This window comes from Neolamprologus multifasciatus, chromosome 4 (genome assembly GCF_963576455.1).
Source record: "Neolamprologus multifasciatus chromosome 4, fNeoMul1.2, whole genome shotgun sequence".
In the NCBI taxonomy this organism is placed as follows: Eukaryota; Metazoa; Chordata; class Actinopteri; order Cichliformes; family Cichlidae; genus Neolamprologus; species Neolamprologus multifasciatus.
This window is the reverse complement of record NC_140442.1, coordinates 14,684,992-14,701,848: the sequence shown is the minus strand read 5'-3', so window position 1 is coordinate 14,701,848 and position 16,857 is coordinate 14,684,992. Positions and strand designations below refer to the sequence as shown.

At 41.5% G+C, this 16,857-nt stretch overlaps 1 protein-coding gene across 2 annotated transcripts; it reads right to left on the bottom strand.

The window, feature by feature from the left end:
• Positions 1-1,276: 1,276 nt before the first annotated feature.
• On the bottom strand, positions 1,277-13,439 carry srlb (sarcalumenin b). 2 transcript variants are annotated; one of them, XM_085157920.1, is made up of 7 exons: positions 13,280-13,439; positions 5,257-5,352; positions 4,948-5,043; positions 4,176-4,211; positions 3,108-3,224; positions 2,633-2,866; positions 1,277-2,537 (listed from the first exon to the last, which is right to left on the bottom strand). In XM_085157920.1, exons 1-7 carry the CDS (start codon positions 13,335-13,337, stop codon positions 1,726-1,728), a joined length of 1,449 nt encoding a protein of 482 aa, XP_085014046.1. In that variant the 5' UTR covers positions 13,338-13,439; the 3' UTR covers positions 1,277-1,725. The 2 variants fall into 2 exon arrangements, with proteins under 2 accessions (XP_085014046.1, XP_085014047.1); XM_085157921.1 differs by lacking the exon at positions 4,176-4,211.
• Positions 13,440-16,857: the final 3,418 nt, after the last annotated feature.

Sequence of the window (16,857 nt, the reverse complement as noted above, 5' to 3'; positions counted from 1 at the left end):
ATCATGCTTCAGAGTTTAGTTGGGAAAAGCAGCAGGGGTGTTAGTGAGACAGGACACGTGGAGGAAACAGGAAGTGCACTTGGCCATGAGTCAACTTTAGTTTTTTGTTGGGTTAGCTTAGAACCACCTACCTGTTCTTTACAATTTAGGGCTTTGTGTATACTCTCGGAAAATTTGGAAAAATATACTGATTCAGCTCAGCACCCATACTGGAAGCAACGAGCCTGGCTCTGCCAGAAGCTGCTAACCCTAACACATTTGATCTTTTGTCTTTTACAACTTATAAAGCCAAAGAAAAAGAAATAACATGCTAAGGTGTGCAGAGACTCAAAGCCAACAAGCAAAATATCCATTGTTCAATGCCCAGACTGTCCAAGTGTGTTTAGGACATTTATTGAGGCACAGTACACAGGAACTTGCGGTAAAAGCTACCTTCTGCTTTCCTTCTCTCCATAGAGGTCAGGGGTCAACTCACGAGTCCTCCACTTCTCCTTTACCTCCATCTCACATTTTTTTCTTTTCTTTTTTTTTGCAAGCTGGGAAATCTGCAAAGATCGACCACACTTTGGCAGCACTTTTCTAAATTTTGCAGCAGGGGATATGTGTGTGTGTGTGTAAATATATATATATATATATATATATCTTACTCAACTGGCCATTTGGCTATTTATGCAGAAAAAAAATGAATAAAATCTTTCTAACCTGCAGAATAATTGGCAGAATAAATCATTTGAAAGCCTCATTCATATGTTATTTTTATATGATCACTTAAAAGAAAAGGCTGAGCAGCTTATCACTGAGGGGAAAATAAACGCTAACACAGCATTTAAATTCTGCTGAAAGCAAATTTATAGACTCAAACAAAAAAAAACAAAAAAAAAAACAAAGAAAGAGTAACAACAGTTACAAGCAGAGTGAAAACACCCACTCTGCACTGAAGACTCTGACCTTTGATCCCTGACCCCTGCTATTCTCAGAGGTTGTCAACAACCAAGACTGGCGAGTATACAAAATTACGAGGAAAAATAACCAAAACAAAAAAACAGCCACATGTGTTGCAGGTGTCAGTAACACAAGGGACTATTGCTTGTGTCAGAGAGAAAATGCATGCACCTTTTGCAATATCAAACATGCAGTGTTAATCTAATTCAAAAGCAAAGGTTTGGATGTCTAGCTCTGTGTGGCACCCACACAAGGGGCTACTTCAAAAACAGCTTCCTGAAGCGTGTGGAATTAACCTGCTGCAATGCAATTCTCACAAGTTGTCCAACACACATTTCTGTTTCCACTTTTTTCCTTTATTCACATACAAGGGAGCTGGTATTTGACTTTTTTTTGTTCAGGATTTAAACTTTTTATTCGTTCTCATTTAATCTTTCCCATTTCCTCTTTTATTCACATCATTGATTTCCCAATCCCAAAGTCCCAGACAGTCCAGAGTGGTTGTGCAAGGGAGAGAGGCATGTTCTCATTTCTTCAGCACTTGTATCCTTAAGCTGCCTTTATCGATGACCCCTCCCTCCCGCTATCTCTTTCAATCCTACGGACATTAAATGCACCTCCCCTTTATCTCCTGAGAAAAAAAAAGGAAAGAAAAAAGCATCTTCTCGCCTCTGTCTCCATTAGTGATACAAGCGTTCTGACAAAAAGCAGGGTTGGCATCGACCAGACCCTTTCTCTTCACCTTCACCTTCTCCTTTCTACCTTTAGAGTATTTTGTGTTCCTCAGTTCTTTCGGTAACGATTCTTTGGCTTCTCACCACAGCCGGTGGCCTCGCAGGAGGACAGGCCAGGCTGCTTGCCAGAGTTAATGCTGCTCAGAAGGGCAGGCAACTCAGTGGTGATTGCCTTCTCAATCTTATCAAGCAGACAGCCTCCGATGTAGGAGCACTGAGCTGACAGAGGCTTGAAGTTGGCGATAGGGTTGATGCCAAAGAAGTCACGGTAAGCGTCGCGGTTGGGCAGGTCAAATTTGCTGACGTTGGTCTTGGCTAGGATGGATTTGAAAATGTAAAACTTGTCTGGGTCATCTACAATTTCCTGGAAGACTAACTCGGGATCACTGAAGAAGCTCATCTTCTCTTTAAAGGTCTGGACGTAGCGGTCTACCAGCAAGCCGTGGATGCGTACACGGATACCGTGCTGGCGGATGAAGGCAATCTTATTCTCCATGCGGTTTTCGATCACCTGGTTGAGATCCTCCAGAAGAGAGATCTCCTCTCGCTTGAAGAGCTCCCGGCTGGTGTCAGGTGCATAGTCATATGGCCAGAAGGAACTGACATAGACACGGGGAGGCTCAGTGACATTGATGAGGGGAGCTAAGCTCCAGAAGAGCGCTCCGTAAACTCTCATTAAGTCCTGGGTGGCCAGGTTGTCAGCCTTGTTCAGGATGATGCGAATCTGTGACTCACGACCCTTCAACTGCCTGAAGAGCATCTCTAGCTCCAGACCAACGTCCAGCTTGGTGGGGTCAAACACGACAAAGATCAGGTCAGCACGGTCAATGAACCACTGACAGACATCATTGAAAGGATAGCCTAAATGGGAGAAAAGCACAGGTCATAATGAGCTACACGCAGTTGATTTGTGGTATCTGAAAATCAAAACCTGAGAGCGAGCTTCTTGAGTTTACCTCTTTCCTGCTGTTTCCGGTTCTCAATAATTCCCGGTGTGTCTACGAACGTCACACGCTCCAAAAGCTTGTGGGGCATCTCAATACCAATCAGCTTTTCCAGAAAGTTTTGACCAAACTTCTCCAGGGGAGAGAAGGAGCGCGAGCTGTCAGCCGCCATAACGATACCCTCAACAGAGCGGATCTTTTCCCCGTGCATAATAACTGTAAATTCAGAGGTAGTAGGCTCAGCTCCTGCAGAAGGACAACACAGAGGAAGAGATTAGCATTGCGGAGGAGAAGCAGATGGGAAAACACACTGAACCTCAGTAAGATGTAAAGCACCCAGTTCTCCAGTCAACTCCCCATCTGATGTAGATTTAGCAACAACTGCACTTTTGACCTTGCCTTTTTTTTTCCCCATCAGCGCTGGATTTCAGAACTTAACGTTATTTACTGCTAATTTACAAAATAAAAAATAACATCTTTATGGTACCTGTGTAGAGCTGATAGGGGTGGTCATGCAAGCCCAGGAGGTAATTGATCATGGAGGACTTTCCTACACTCCATGGTCCCAGGAATAGCACCATGGGCTTGGAGGTAATCTCTCCATCTGTTTAGGGCAAGAAGAAACAACACTGATTAAATTATCAGCAGTGTGGTGAAATCATCATCTAGCCAGTCATCTAATCAACCATCTATCCGAAAGGTCTCCCTGCGTATCTATTTATTAATTTTTTCACTGAAGAGCACATCTGAACAGCACTGCCAATCCAGAGCACAGGGCACATTTTACAAGACTTAAGAAGGAAGGACGGAAACATGTTGTAAAGCTGTTAGGGTGTTTAATAGCATAAATGCAATGCAGCAGCCATAATCTCATGACACACGATAAAGTTTTATACTCTGACAAAGAGACTCGACGGGTCTAGCACAAGCTGTGTGTCTCGTAGCTGTTGTGAGTGGACATGGTGTTTGGGTGGCTGGGTGCAATGTACTACAATGCAACTGACTGATGGAAAAATAGCATTACAAAAGGGAAAGGAGAAAGAATAAACAAAACAAAAAAAACAGACATTAAGCATCACTCCTGGTGCTACTGGAATTTAAAATGATAAAAAATAATAATATTAAAAAATAAAGTGAAAAAGTAAACCAGTTCACTCCTAGCTGAACACTGACCACCCTTTCCCACCAGTGTCCCCTCCTCAAACCTCTGTATCCTTTGTTAAAACCAAAGCTGCACATGCAACCCCATTTATATAAATATATATATTTTGTTTTTACAAAGTAATGGTAAGTCATTTTGTAAAAAGTTAACACACTTAAAGTATGTTAAGAGCGTTTTTACTTCTCTTTTTATTCATTCTCCGTAAAATGAAGCTTTCACCCATGGATCACTTTTGTCTACACCTCAGTCATATCGAGTGTCGTCCAAAGTGAAGCGTGCTTGAAATTTTGCAACCCACTCAGGGCAAATGTATGAAGACAAATGAGGGGTTGAAAGGAAAGGGCCGAGCACTGCAGGCACTGCCATGCACAGGTAAGCTCTGGCCACACCCACCTGTGGCTGAGTCCCCCAGGGTTCTTCCCGGGTAGGCTGTTAGATGAGGGGTGGAAGAGGGAGTGGAGGGGATGGGGATGAGTGGAAGACAGGAGAGGGTGGAGTATAGAGAAGTGAAGGGAAACAGGAGGTGGAGGAAAGCTCAGTGAGGGAGTGATGTTTCTGCAAGCAACATGGAGGGATAAAGTAAAAATGTACATAAACAGGTGGGAGATCCAGGCTGGAGTCTAATCCCATATTTGACCTGCGAAGTGTCAAACATGTCTGTAAACAGATGGAGGACATGCCCGTGTAGTCAGGTGATTGGGATGGTGGGGATTTACTCCCATTTTTTAAACGCACATATGCATTGAAAATAGAAGTTGATTTTTTTTTTTTTGCATGCAGGCCTGAAAAGCCACAAGAGGGCGATAACTTTATTTCATTGCAGGAAAGTGGGGTTTTCTGGGCAGTTCAGTGTACAGCTTGGAGTGTTGAGTCCACTGTAAAGAAACAGGGCACAGTGCAATGTGTAACAGAAGGGGTAAAAATAAAAAAGACACTACCCTTCTTACTTTTATAATCCCACCCTTAAACCTGATATAAAGAGAGGCTACAGGTAATTTCCAAAGGAGAACATATTGCTGTTAATGCATCAGTTGGAGGTGTAAAGATGCTGTGTTTTTGCAAACAAGTCAACAAATCAGTTACTAAAGCAACTCAAACAGAAAACTCCACACCAACAGGAGAAAGTGAAGCAAAGTGAAGCTGCAGCCGGTGAGCTTGGTGATACCTGAGATCTCGTGCTGCCTCAGTTCGTTGTACTTGTAGGCCTGCTCCATCGGCTTGATGGACGTATGGTAGATCTTCCGCAACCTCTCCAGAGCCGCTGAAGAAAAAGGAGACCAGAGATGATCAAAAGGATGTTAGTAAGGTAAATAAGGTAAACAGTGTTCTCTTTGGATACACTGTTTTTTTTAAATAGCATAAAAATCCTATTGACTTGTCATATTTAGTTTGCTCCCCCAAAAGTGTTAAAGGGAAATCAGGTGGAAAAAAATTTGTAGATTTGTAACATGCCTCTTTCACCTTCAATCCTCACCTGCATAGTCTCCTGCCTTTTCCTCCATTGCAAGCCGCAGCGTCTCATCAATGTGAGATCTGTCTCTAAGGACGGATATAACATCTTCTTCTTCTTCTGCAGAAACATCACAAACATCAACAGCAAATTCAGTTTGTTTCAAGAAGCAGACACTGGGTTTGTCGACAGGTGCCATGCCATGTTTATTAAAGCTTTGCTATTACATGATGGTATGTCTGGCTAAAGATCAGTGAAAACAAAGACTTGACTGATTTTGTAGCAGATGCAAATAAATAAAAATGTTTTAATGTGAGCCTTGTATAAAGGCATTATATGGAAGAAAACAATAAAAAAAAAAAATAAATAAATAAATAAATAAATCAGCTATTCAATGATTTTTGCTGTATTTTCAGATTTTAACAAGTCAAGTTAGGAAATTATAGCACCTAAACTCCCCCCGCACAATCCACCAACTAAACACTTTCGATTTGTAGTCATTAGTATCTAAATATTCCCTTTTTAGATTACATTTTTTGCATGACTATACATTGAGGGCAAATATTTTTTGATGTAGCAGAAGCTCTCAACTGACACACCAACTGTTGGTTAAGTGAACTAAATAGTAGCCCATCTAAGGTATTGACATTCTAACCAACCCCCCTTTAAATGAAATATAGTTGCTAAGTAAGCATTTACATTCAGATGTAGGTCCTGCATGTCAATATAGACATTTTAATTGAGCTATAAGCTTGTTTCATGTCTGTGTATGAGCGTGTGTGTGTAAGAGAGAAAGAATGACCAAGAGAAAATATTTGCTCACCAGTCATGTCCACTTTTGAACATGTTGGATTACTTAGATCACAGCTGTTAGTACAATCAGGTCTTAATTTAGAAAGCAAATGCTAAAAATAAACAAAGACATGTGTTTGGCATCAGCGCGGGCTATATAACAACAGCAAAGATAAGGCAGACTGACAGAGAGAGGGACTTCCCCGGTTTCGTAACAGACAAGGAGGAGAACTCAAAGCCGGACTGAGTGTTCCCAACAATAATATACATGAGACAATGGTGTGCAATCCTCTGTCTTTTCTCATCTATATTTATCCACCAATCACAGGCTCATCAGGCTGTGAGGCCTGTCCTTGTGTGCCCAGGCCTCAGTACAGACCCCCTCCACAATGCCTCCCACATGCCAACCTGCCACAAGATATATATAGCGGCAATTGGGAAGTCTTCCTGGTTCACACTTCCATGCCCTGGGAGCTTATGGGTCTGAGCATCCAAGCTACCAGACACCCCCCTTAACAGAACTGTTAAAGAATTTTAAAGGTATTTAAGAGTGTGGAAGATTGACTCTGATATAGGAGCACCTGTTGAATTATTAACTGCAGTCATTCAGGTGTAAATAAGACTGTGGAAAGCACAGAATATTGATGTTGTTCTTAAACCAATTACATGCATACCTTCTGCCAGCAAATTCAGTTTATTGGAGCTGATAAGTTCAAAATGTTTTAAGCAGCACAGAGAAAAATGAATATAACCTCATATAATCGCCTGCACTTTACCTGACTTTCTCAGTAAAAATACACAATTTTATTGCAGTTATATAAAACTAACACCACTTGCACAGAGGATCAGAAAAAGCATGAAAAGTTGGTTCAGTCGCTGGCGGCACAACCCTCTGATCTCAGCGGGTGTCTGTGAAGAAATAATCATATCATGGCATTTATGTAATGCTCCTCAAAAAGTGACTGGGGGTAGAGCAGAGGTGCTCAAATGGGAAGGTAAAAAAAACGTCCAGACTAGAACTGCAGACACATTTCACGTACAGGGTTGAATAATGTAAGATCCTCTCAGTCCGTCTGTTATTGTCTAATACACTGTGAAATAAGTGGCGCTGTCGTTTCTCACAGATACTGACACACTTTTTGAGAAAGTTGATGACAAGATTGGCTCTAAGTTGTGGGTGGAGTGAGTAAAAATCAGAAGGTGACTTAAATATTCTTTGAAAAACTCAACTACTCAAACTCTGGGGTGTCACCATAGACCATATTCATCAGCAATGTTCCCTCAAACAGAAAGCTTTCTTTCAGAAATAATATTTAAAAATGCCTTTTAAAATTTCAAAACCAAAACTGCAAAGTCACATATCAGAGGTTCTTTTAAACATCTGATAAACATCACCCCCTCTGCTGCAGTATCCTGCGCCACAGCCTCAAGTAAAGCCACCGGCCATGTGGTGAATGACTTCTAGTTTTTCTGGCCAAGCGTCAGAATGGCACGTCGCTTTGGACGAATCCAACGCTGCATCAAATGACAAGTAAAATCATCCGAAGGCCTGTTTGTTTACAAGCCTCAAGCAAACTTATGTTTATATTTATGAGCCTCGAGGCTTGTAAATCGACTCTTTCACTGAAATGAACTGAGTTCAATATAAATGTTTCTCATTCATGAAAAATGCAGCCCGCATTTTCTGATCACAGAAATCCAATTGGACCATTTCAGTATGTGCACATACAAAAACAATAAACGACCACAAAAGACCCCCAAAATTACAAATCTCTGGGGCTTTAACTGAAACCCGAAAGGTTTCTCCTTTGCTGCGTGGAGGCAGTGACACAGTGCTGATTCTCACCGAGTCAACCTGCTAAAAATAAGCCTGTGTAATGTTTCTGCCGGCACGATGCAAGAACAAGAGAAACCAAAAGGTTAGTAGCCAGAATAAAAGGAGGGTACGAGCAACACTGCAAACCCATATATTGTATGTGGCTACATGTTATCAGGCAGAAAGCCTTCCTTAATCAGCCCATACAATAAAAAATTACATTCATTTCTTACGTGTGAACTCCTAATGGCAAGTGTGCCCTGTCTTTATTCTAGTGGATTAACACAATGAAAGCAGAGATGCAGTAATGTGAACTCATGTGACTTCCTATGTTGTGACAACACTCTACCCTTTTGTACAGAGAGTACTGTTTTATTTTATTTACTTTTATATGCTCATTACTCTTATCTTAGTTTAGTTTGGTTGTTTATTTTATTTATTTGCATTTCAGGAAAGTAAAAAAAAAAAAATTGCTCAGCGTAACCACTGTGTTTTGCATGTATATAATAAACTTCTTCATTTTTGATTCTGCCAAGTTTAATAATATATAGTGCACATATGCACTAAACACATAGAGGCGAACGGAGCACTGTTTCATTGGGTTTGGCAGATTGGAAAAATGCAAGCATTTAGGGAAGAAGTGTTTATTCAAACACATGTTAAACACGGGATAAGACAAATTACATCAAACCTTCCGCAACTTTTTTTCCACAGCGACTTTATAATAAATCGGATTTAGCTTTGACAACAACTACAGCCTGCGCTTTGTGACCTTTAGAAACACCACTAAGTGATGTCATCTGTTTGTGATCCATGGCCGCTTGGTTGCATTTGAATCTGAGCCACATTGCTCCGGTTATCTGAGCAGGTTACAAGTTTTGAACAGAATGTGATCATATTGCAAAATAGAGGGGATGTGCCCTCTGATGAAACCCACCAGAGGGCAGAGAGGGTGATTCCACTTGAGGACTAAAGTGGCTGTCGATGACCAGATCCCATCTCTTCCACACGCCATCACTGCAGTACTACAGGGATTTCTAAAGCCTCTGTAACTTGACTCATCACTCAGAAGAGTCACGTCTTTTAACGCTAGCTCCTCGAGAGGGCCTTAGCGGCTGTGAACTTGTTAACACCTTCCAATCCAGTCGATCCCTAATTAGGACAGAGCTCCGCAAAGATCAGAGAGGTAATGTTGCCTGTGGACAGTGGGCCTTGCATCAGTGCTCAAAATTAACCCTGAAGGTGGCAGGGGAGCTGAACCCTGTCCTCGCTGAGCTCGTTGCCACACAACCGCACCACAGTTTGGAGAAACATTCTGGTGGCGTCGGTACATCCCGCTGAACATCTAAGCTGACCACTGCGGCAATTATAGGCAGATCTCTTATGACCTACCAGCCATTGGAAACCAGCCTGAAATATGCTTTGCTTTCCTATTTAATTACATTAACCCACAAGGTTAATTTCTTTTGACTAAAGAAGATAGATTAAAGATGGATTAAATTTATGCTCTGATTATCCTGATAGATGTTGTGGTCTTTTCCAAACACTCAATAAATATTTATGCCCAAAATGCTGATTTTAAGTAATTTGATTACATGTAAATGTTCCATGTAATTTTCTTCCATAAGTACAGTGTAAAATATTCAATTTAATGGAATCTGAACAGATGAAATGTAATTGACTGCTATACTTTCAATGTATACCAAGCATATTTTCCTTCATGACTGATTATCTGAATAAATAAACCTTTAATTCTAGATACATCAGTCCGTATTTCACTCAAAATTGTTGCCTCATGTTTATTGAGGGCAAAGAATCACTTTGTTGAGATTGTGTGCATGGTGATATGTGCCTGTATATAATGACCATCTGTATAACTGTGGAACCCCCGGGATCATATTCTGCTTACAGCACAGTCTAAGTAAATTGAATTAAAGTGAACATGATGAGGGCAGCAGCCCTGGAAACCCTAGTTAAAGGATTTATCCTGCACAAGCAGCCCTAATCTGAAGGCAGAAGGTTTCCACCAGAAAGATCCACCGAGAAGCAATGATTCGAGTCAAATTTAAAGAGAAAGAAAAAAATGTTTACATGACCAATGGCTTGTAAAGTGCCTCCGCTCTCATTTAAAATTCATGAATGCAATTAAACAAAACTACTTTCTCACTAGTGCCCATTTCAGAAAGGCAGGAAACATGCCTAAACCAAAGCAGATGAATGTTAAAATAAGCCTGCTGCCAGCCTATAAGAATGCCGGTTTCCTCCTTCGGTGAGGGTCAGAGGTGCGAGAGCAGAGCTGTGCAGGGTGTGGTGAGAAGATACCACAGATGGCAACAGGTGGCACAGCTTGCAGCTCGTACTCCCACACAGTCAAAAATAGCCCTACAATGGGTCAGAAGATGGACAGAGGAGGGGTGGCAAAATGACTGCTGCCTATTTTAAGGTTTTGACTGTTAGTCAGTTTGGAGACTTTAGAGATATCCTCACCCTACAAACTGACTGTGTAGTACACAGGCTAGCCAAGTGAAAAGCATGATGCATGTAAATTTAGCCATACATTTTTTTTTCTACAAATGTATGGCTTTGCTTGTATGTGCTAATTAAATTTCTGAAAATATAACAAGTAATGGAACTGAGTGTTTATCACTTAGCAATTATCACTGTTATTGCTTTTCTTTTCTTTTTTTCATTCATTAGTTTTACTATGTCATACAATAATGAACAAGCCACCAAACAGTACCGGGGGGGTTGCATCAAGGGTAGGGACAGGCTCAAAGAAAGGCGCGAGGGCAAAGGCGCTTTACGCCGAAGTGTTGATCTGATGCCTCAGTCCCTGCTCGCCTGTTTTAGAGCCAGGAAAGGACGTCAGGTGCCCTTGGGGCTGCGCAGCTCGTCTTAAGGAAGCGTGTGTAATAAAGTCACTGAGTATGACTGGCGTGTCCCTTGCACTACGTAAAGCCTAGGGATGTCCTGCGTGCCATTAGAGGAGAATCACACGGAGACCGTGCTCCTTTAACTTTCAGTGTCTCCCCTCTGCAAAGTGAGGAGGCCAAAGATATTTTTACCGAGTGAGGATGGATAGTATTGCCACCAACTATAAACACAGCAGTGTGAAGAAATGCTGAAGAACTGTTAGTGCTTATTTAATGTGGGCAGAAATATTCTACACATAGCACTTTTGTCCTTTTTGCTGACTCTCAAGTTCTGAGCGCTGCCTGTTAGACAAGTAATCTTTCTACATTTGCACCTCGACTGTTTTAATTCACTAGAATTTTACCAATCTCAAGGTACTTTAGATAGTAAAGTGAAATTTTAAGCCTCTTCACAGTTTACCCAAAAGTTTGCTATAATGTAACAAACACAATTGTAGTCCTTGAATGGTCAATCATAGCCATTCACACAAAACATTCTATGCCTACAGAGCCTATGTTTTTCAGTACATGCCAACACTGAGCAGTGTCACATCCACATAAGAAACCTGCAACTTCCAGCAGCTTGTTTACGCCGCCAAAAACATAGAACGTGAAAAGTTTTAGCTTTTTAATGACTGCATGTTAATGTCAGGTGAGAAAAAAATTACTGTTGGTTTATAAGATGTTCACATTGCTGCACATCAGCCTAGTGATATCTAAGCTTAAAAGATGACTTGCATCATTTGGTGTTCTTGCTTTATATCAAAATGTGGATACTCCAATCAGTCAGCTAAGGCGATCAATGCTGGCCATGCAATCAGCCACTTTCCATAAGATTTGACATGATCAGTTAATATGTCAGCCCTGATGCAGCCTTCAGGTGTATTTTTTTAAAAAAGGATATAAGATTTTCTGGTGGATTAATAAATCTGTATGTTAGGCAGCCTGTGATAAAATGATAGCATGTTAACACCACATTGCTTTCGAGGGCGGTTACACCTTCATGTCCATCCTGTAGAGTTCAGTGGAATTCCTGAGAGTTGACTGAACCAAACAAAAACACCATAATTACACACCGAGACAAAAAGAGTTCATGACTCAGTGTTGCCATACCCTGGGGGTATTTCAACATAAAGTCCTTTTTAGCTCTGCAGCAAAAATCAATACACAGTATGCCTGTGGAATATATTCACAGACAGGGGGCCACCGTAAGACATCTGCACGAGCCTGCAAAAAAGGGCTCTTCGAAAGCTTGAGCTGCAAGCCACGGCCCGGCCCCTCCAGCCTGGAGAATGCATGTCCCTAAAAGGCCAACTGCTGGGAATAAATTGTGATTGTGACAGTGCAGCAGCTGTGCAGTGTGTCTAAAGGGAAGCATGGAACTGGGAGGGGTGACGATTCAGGAGGGATGGGGAGGGTAGAGGGTCTAGAGGAGGGAGGGAGGAGCTGTAGGGAGGGGGGGGATTTGGGGTTGGGTTTCAGGAGCCCATCCAATCTTAGACACCTGACAGCAGCTTGGAATATGGAGGCCTGGGTCCCGGCTGTGGAGCTGAACGCCACCCCAAGGACGGACAGGGGTGACAGACAAGGGTAACAATACCCGCGCTAGTCCAGCCCCAGAGACCAGTCCGCATTTTTAGAATGGGTAATCTGGGCGCAGTTATGGGTGATCAGCTCGCTGTGACATTCAGCTCCATGGGTGCCCTTTGATATAGTTAGGATGTATGTTGTTTTGGTGTTATGGTTGTCATTCTTCAGACTGTAGCAGGTGAAACCGAAGAATGAAGCAAACAGACCGAATTAGCGCGTGCAGAAAAAGCTCAGCGTCCGTTCAAGCTCCCACGTGGCCGTTCCCGTCTCCTTGGTTAGACTAAGACTTTCCATCAGCTGGTGCCGTGCATTAGGACAGCTGACATGCTGTCAGTCCACAGTGGAGGCCGAACGGCTTTGAATAATCCCGAACTTCAGAAACTCGCCCAAACGCGATTTGTTCATACATGAAAAGTGACAGCTGTTCCAGTATGCCATGAAACATTTGATTTAATAATGAAGAGCATTAGAAAGAGACAGGTAAATCCACAATTCTGTAACACGTGCCAGCTTTTTAACTATAAACTGGGACAGATTTAAATAGCTTAGCCTGGTGGTAAAGAAAGGCTGGGGTAACATTTCTGTCTGCCTATCCTTATCTTTGGGTGGTGGTGTACTCTGCCTCTAAAAGCCAGTGTCATTTGTGGCCAAACTGACCCTACAATAGACACAAAAACCTACACAACAGCCTGTTTTTAATAATATGACAGGCTATTACTGGCCATCTTCTGAATCTTTGAGGAGCCATTGAAGTATCAAGCTGACAAAGCAGTCAAATAGGGTGCTATTTATTAACCATTCATTAACCCTGCTTCTAAACTTATGCCACATCACCATTTCAATCATCAGCAGTACTTGTACACAAACATTTCTCACACCCGCGGTGCACCAGCTCACCTAAAACAGCAAGTTTTACCAAATTGCTTCTGAATCTTACCTGCTGTGGCCTGCAAAAGCAGCAGAGAGAGGAAACAGATCGAGACTGCACCCTTCATGATGGCTGCCAGGAGAACTCTGATAGTCACACAGACTATATATACCAAGGCAGGAAGGTTAAAGTGCACAGAGAGAGAGAAGAGGTGGGATACAGAGATGGCCAGCTGGTGGAGGGGCTGAGATCTGTGTGTGCTCGAGGTGTTACAGGAGTCTATCGTGCCACAGGGACTCTACATGTGCAAGCAGCTGACTCTTTCTTCTTTTTTTTAGCGGGAGGCTGCAGCTCAGGCCTTGTCATAAGTGCACAAGAGTTGGCTCTATCCTCCATAGCAAATTCACTCACCTCCTCACTAACAATATATATCACATAATTAATGCCAGAGACTTGAAATAGCCACATTTTTTTTATGAGAATAAGATTTTCACAGATATAAAGTGATATAATTCTTCTTTTTTAAATTATTCTCATAGTGAATAAATGCCAAATGCATTGAAGTAGCTCAAACTTGCACCTATGCATTCCTTTTCTTGGTGAGTACTTGATTAATAGAGCAACAGGAATCTCTTATCTGTTAGTTAGTTAGTATTGCTCAGCACAAAAGCTGCAAACAGGGAAAAATATAAGTGCTGCTCTGCTATGATCCCACCAAAACACCATAATTACGAGACTAGCACCTCTGCCAGGAAGTTCACTAATTAAGGAACTGTAGTTTGCTTGTCTAAACCAAATAACAAAGCTGTGTCGGCCAAGAGCTGGAGTATTTGCTGCAATTTGAATGAACAGTACAGCTGTGTCTAAAGAGACGGTCTTCCTCTTATTTAACTAAAGCATTATCAAATTTGAAACAAAAGAAAATAATGACAAAATGACTGTAACAGCTTTACTGCCCCCATCTCCATGAATTTCTAGATTTAGTAGGCTTAAATGTGCTGCACTGAAGCATTGAAGGGAACTGTCAGACTCTGGTAAGGAAGACTTACTTGGTTGCCGTATAGGTTAAAGTAATCACCAAAAGAGAGTGTGAGGGGATGAGAGAGCTGCAGAGAGGGTATGTCGGAAGCATGAGGACCCCTGAGTCAGACTTGAATCCCTGGCACAGCTAAAGGCTGGGCGGATTACTGCTTTATCACACTCAGGCAGATGTAGTGTGGCGAACATAATCTCACAATTCCTCAGGAATCAACATCTCCACTGTAAATTAATCCCCAAATATGGCAGAAGTTTCTTACCCAAGCATGCCGTTTCCAAATGACTCGGGAAGCATGTCCAAACATTACAGAAAGTTCATTTTAGAGCGGAAAACAGCATTAATCCTCAGATAGTTCACTGGTTCTGGGGAGTGGTTGGGGGCTATGGTTTCCCAAAAAGTTGATTCTGTTAATGTGGACGTAGCGTTTTCAGTGGAGAAACGTTTCATCACTCATCCGGGTGACTTCTTCAGTCTCAGCTGACTGCAGGTTTCCCCAAACTTATAAACAGTACATTTGCACAATGACTGAAACCAACAGCACTGATGAACAATGGGCTGTGAGGTCAGTTTCATGATCATTAATATGCAAATTGTCATGACCATTGATCGTTGATCTGTATATTTTTTTTATCAATCACACGTAGCTAGGTTTGGCTTATGTTAAAGTGCCAAAGGCAACCCAGCATATCAGTCTTTTTCATCGATTTCTATGACATCAACACTACACCCTCGACAGTTCTAGGTATGGTGGTAATGGTAGTCCTATTAGTTTTTTCTTTTCAATCCCACACACCCCAAAATTCACTATTTGATGAATACTGTGATCCGATTTTTAGGAAAAGACTATGTTTTTTTATTTTATTTTAACAGAGTTACGTGATTTTTAAAATGCAAAAGGGCCAAAATGACCCACTTTGGTGGTTCTAGTGTTTTTTAACGGGCTTCATAATGTGAGTGGACAGAGATATTTGTGTACGCTGGCTAAAGTTATTGACCAGGGGGCTGTCCTTGGAGTTTTTGATGGAGCATAGAGGAACCCAGATGTCTGCAGATGTCTCTTGACATCTCTCAAGAGGGTTTTTGGTTGCTGCCAGCTGCTGCAGCACTCCTTCATTGTTTCCTTCACTAGCACATTGCCCAGCTTTGCCACTGGCTACTCGAGGGCTTGTGAGTAAAACTACTGCATGTGCTCTTGTTTTGTTTTCCTGATTGCTTTGCAAGTGAAAGGCTGAAAAAATTTCAAACCACTATGCACACAAGCAATAGCACAGGACTTTGACTTTAGGGTTGCAGCATATTCTCCAAGACTTTGAGACAAAATATGGGGCATTGCAAGTATTTTATATTTTGAAATATTGAAATTGAGGAAAAGAAGTAAAACTTGGAGAAGATATGCAAAGTGATGTAGTGTAGTATCCAAGAAATGGTGAGCAAAAATGTGCATTTGCAAGGAGTATATAACAGAGTACAGAAGAGAAAACACTGAAACGGAGGAGAAGAAGCAACGACAGATGGAAACCAAAAGACATGTAGTGCATGCTTCAAGGAATGCAGAGGAAAAATCATGAGTAACAGGCTTTGTGTGACAAGGAAGAAGAAATGAACAAAAACCTGAATGAAGACAAAGAAATTACAGAAAGAGAAATATGAAGAGCAGTAGAAGAAGGTGTAAGATACTTGATCAGAATTCAGATATGATCGCTGAGATGAAAAACCTTCAAGCATGGGATAAATTCTGCAGGAACTCTGAAGAGAAAAGGCGCGTTTCAAGTTTTTCCTAAAAGAAGTTAAGCTTGGACAAGTGTAGACTTCTCCTCCTCCTCCTTCATCTTTTGTCCAACTTTAATTTTTACCTCTCCCTCCACTCCTTTATTCATTCCTTATGCTTTTATTTCTTCTCACCCTTAATATGTCATTTAAGTAGCAGTTTGAAGACATTTTCTAGCTTGCAGTTGAAGGTTAAATCAGAATCGGTAGAAATGCAGGTTGGCAAAGATGATGATAGGTGGCGCGGATGTTTTCCATTCTAACTGCTCTAAAACCACAAAAAAACACAACTTGTCTCTAAAACCCTCGAACTGCCGTGCAGGTGTCACCTGAAAAGCAGTAAAGAACACCCTGCCTGCATCTGAAAAGTGATCTGTTTGGACAGTTTTGTGCACATTCCACATCTCAATGTCTGAAATAACAGTATGCAAGAAATCTTAAATATGTGCTTCTTGTTCTTTTTACTGGGCTTTGACCCCGTAACCCCCTAAAGTATCCAGATAGCTTTATAACACCATGATACATGTGTGCTGGCTTTTCAGAATATTTTCAGCCCTTAAGCAGTTTTAATTTTCAGTTTTATACTTCATTAGAAAAACTGTGGCAGGTGTGTTTTGTTGTGTTAACTAATTCACAATCATAAAAATTGCATCTTTAGTCGTGATTAAAAAGTATGCAGATTGAGCACGCCGCTCTCCCTTACATAAAGTGTCTGTATTAGTGAAAAGTACCGGTACTTAGTATCGCAGATACTGACGCTGTATTTGCTTGGTAACAGATTGCACTAATTTCTCACACCAAAGCATTTATAACCTAAGCTCATTTATAAAGCTTCTCCCTT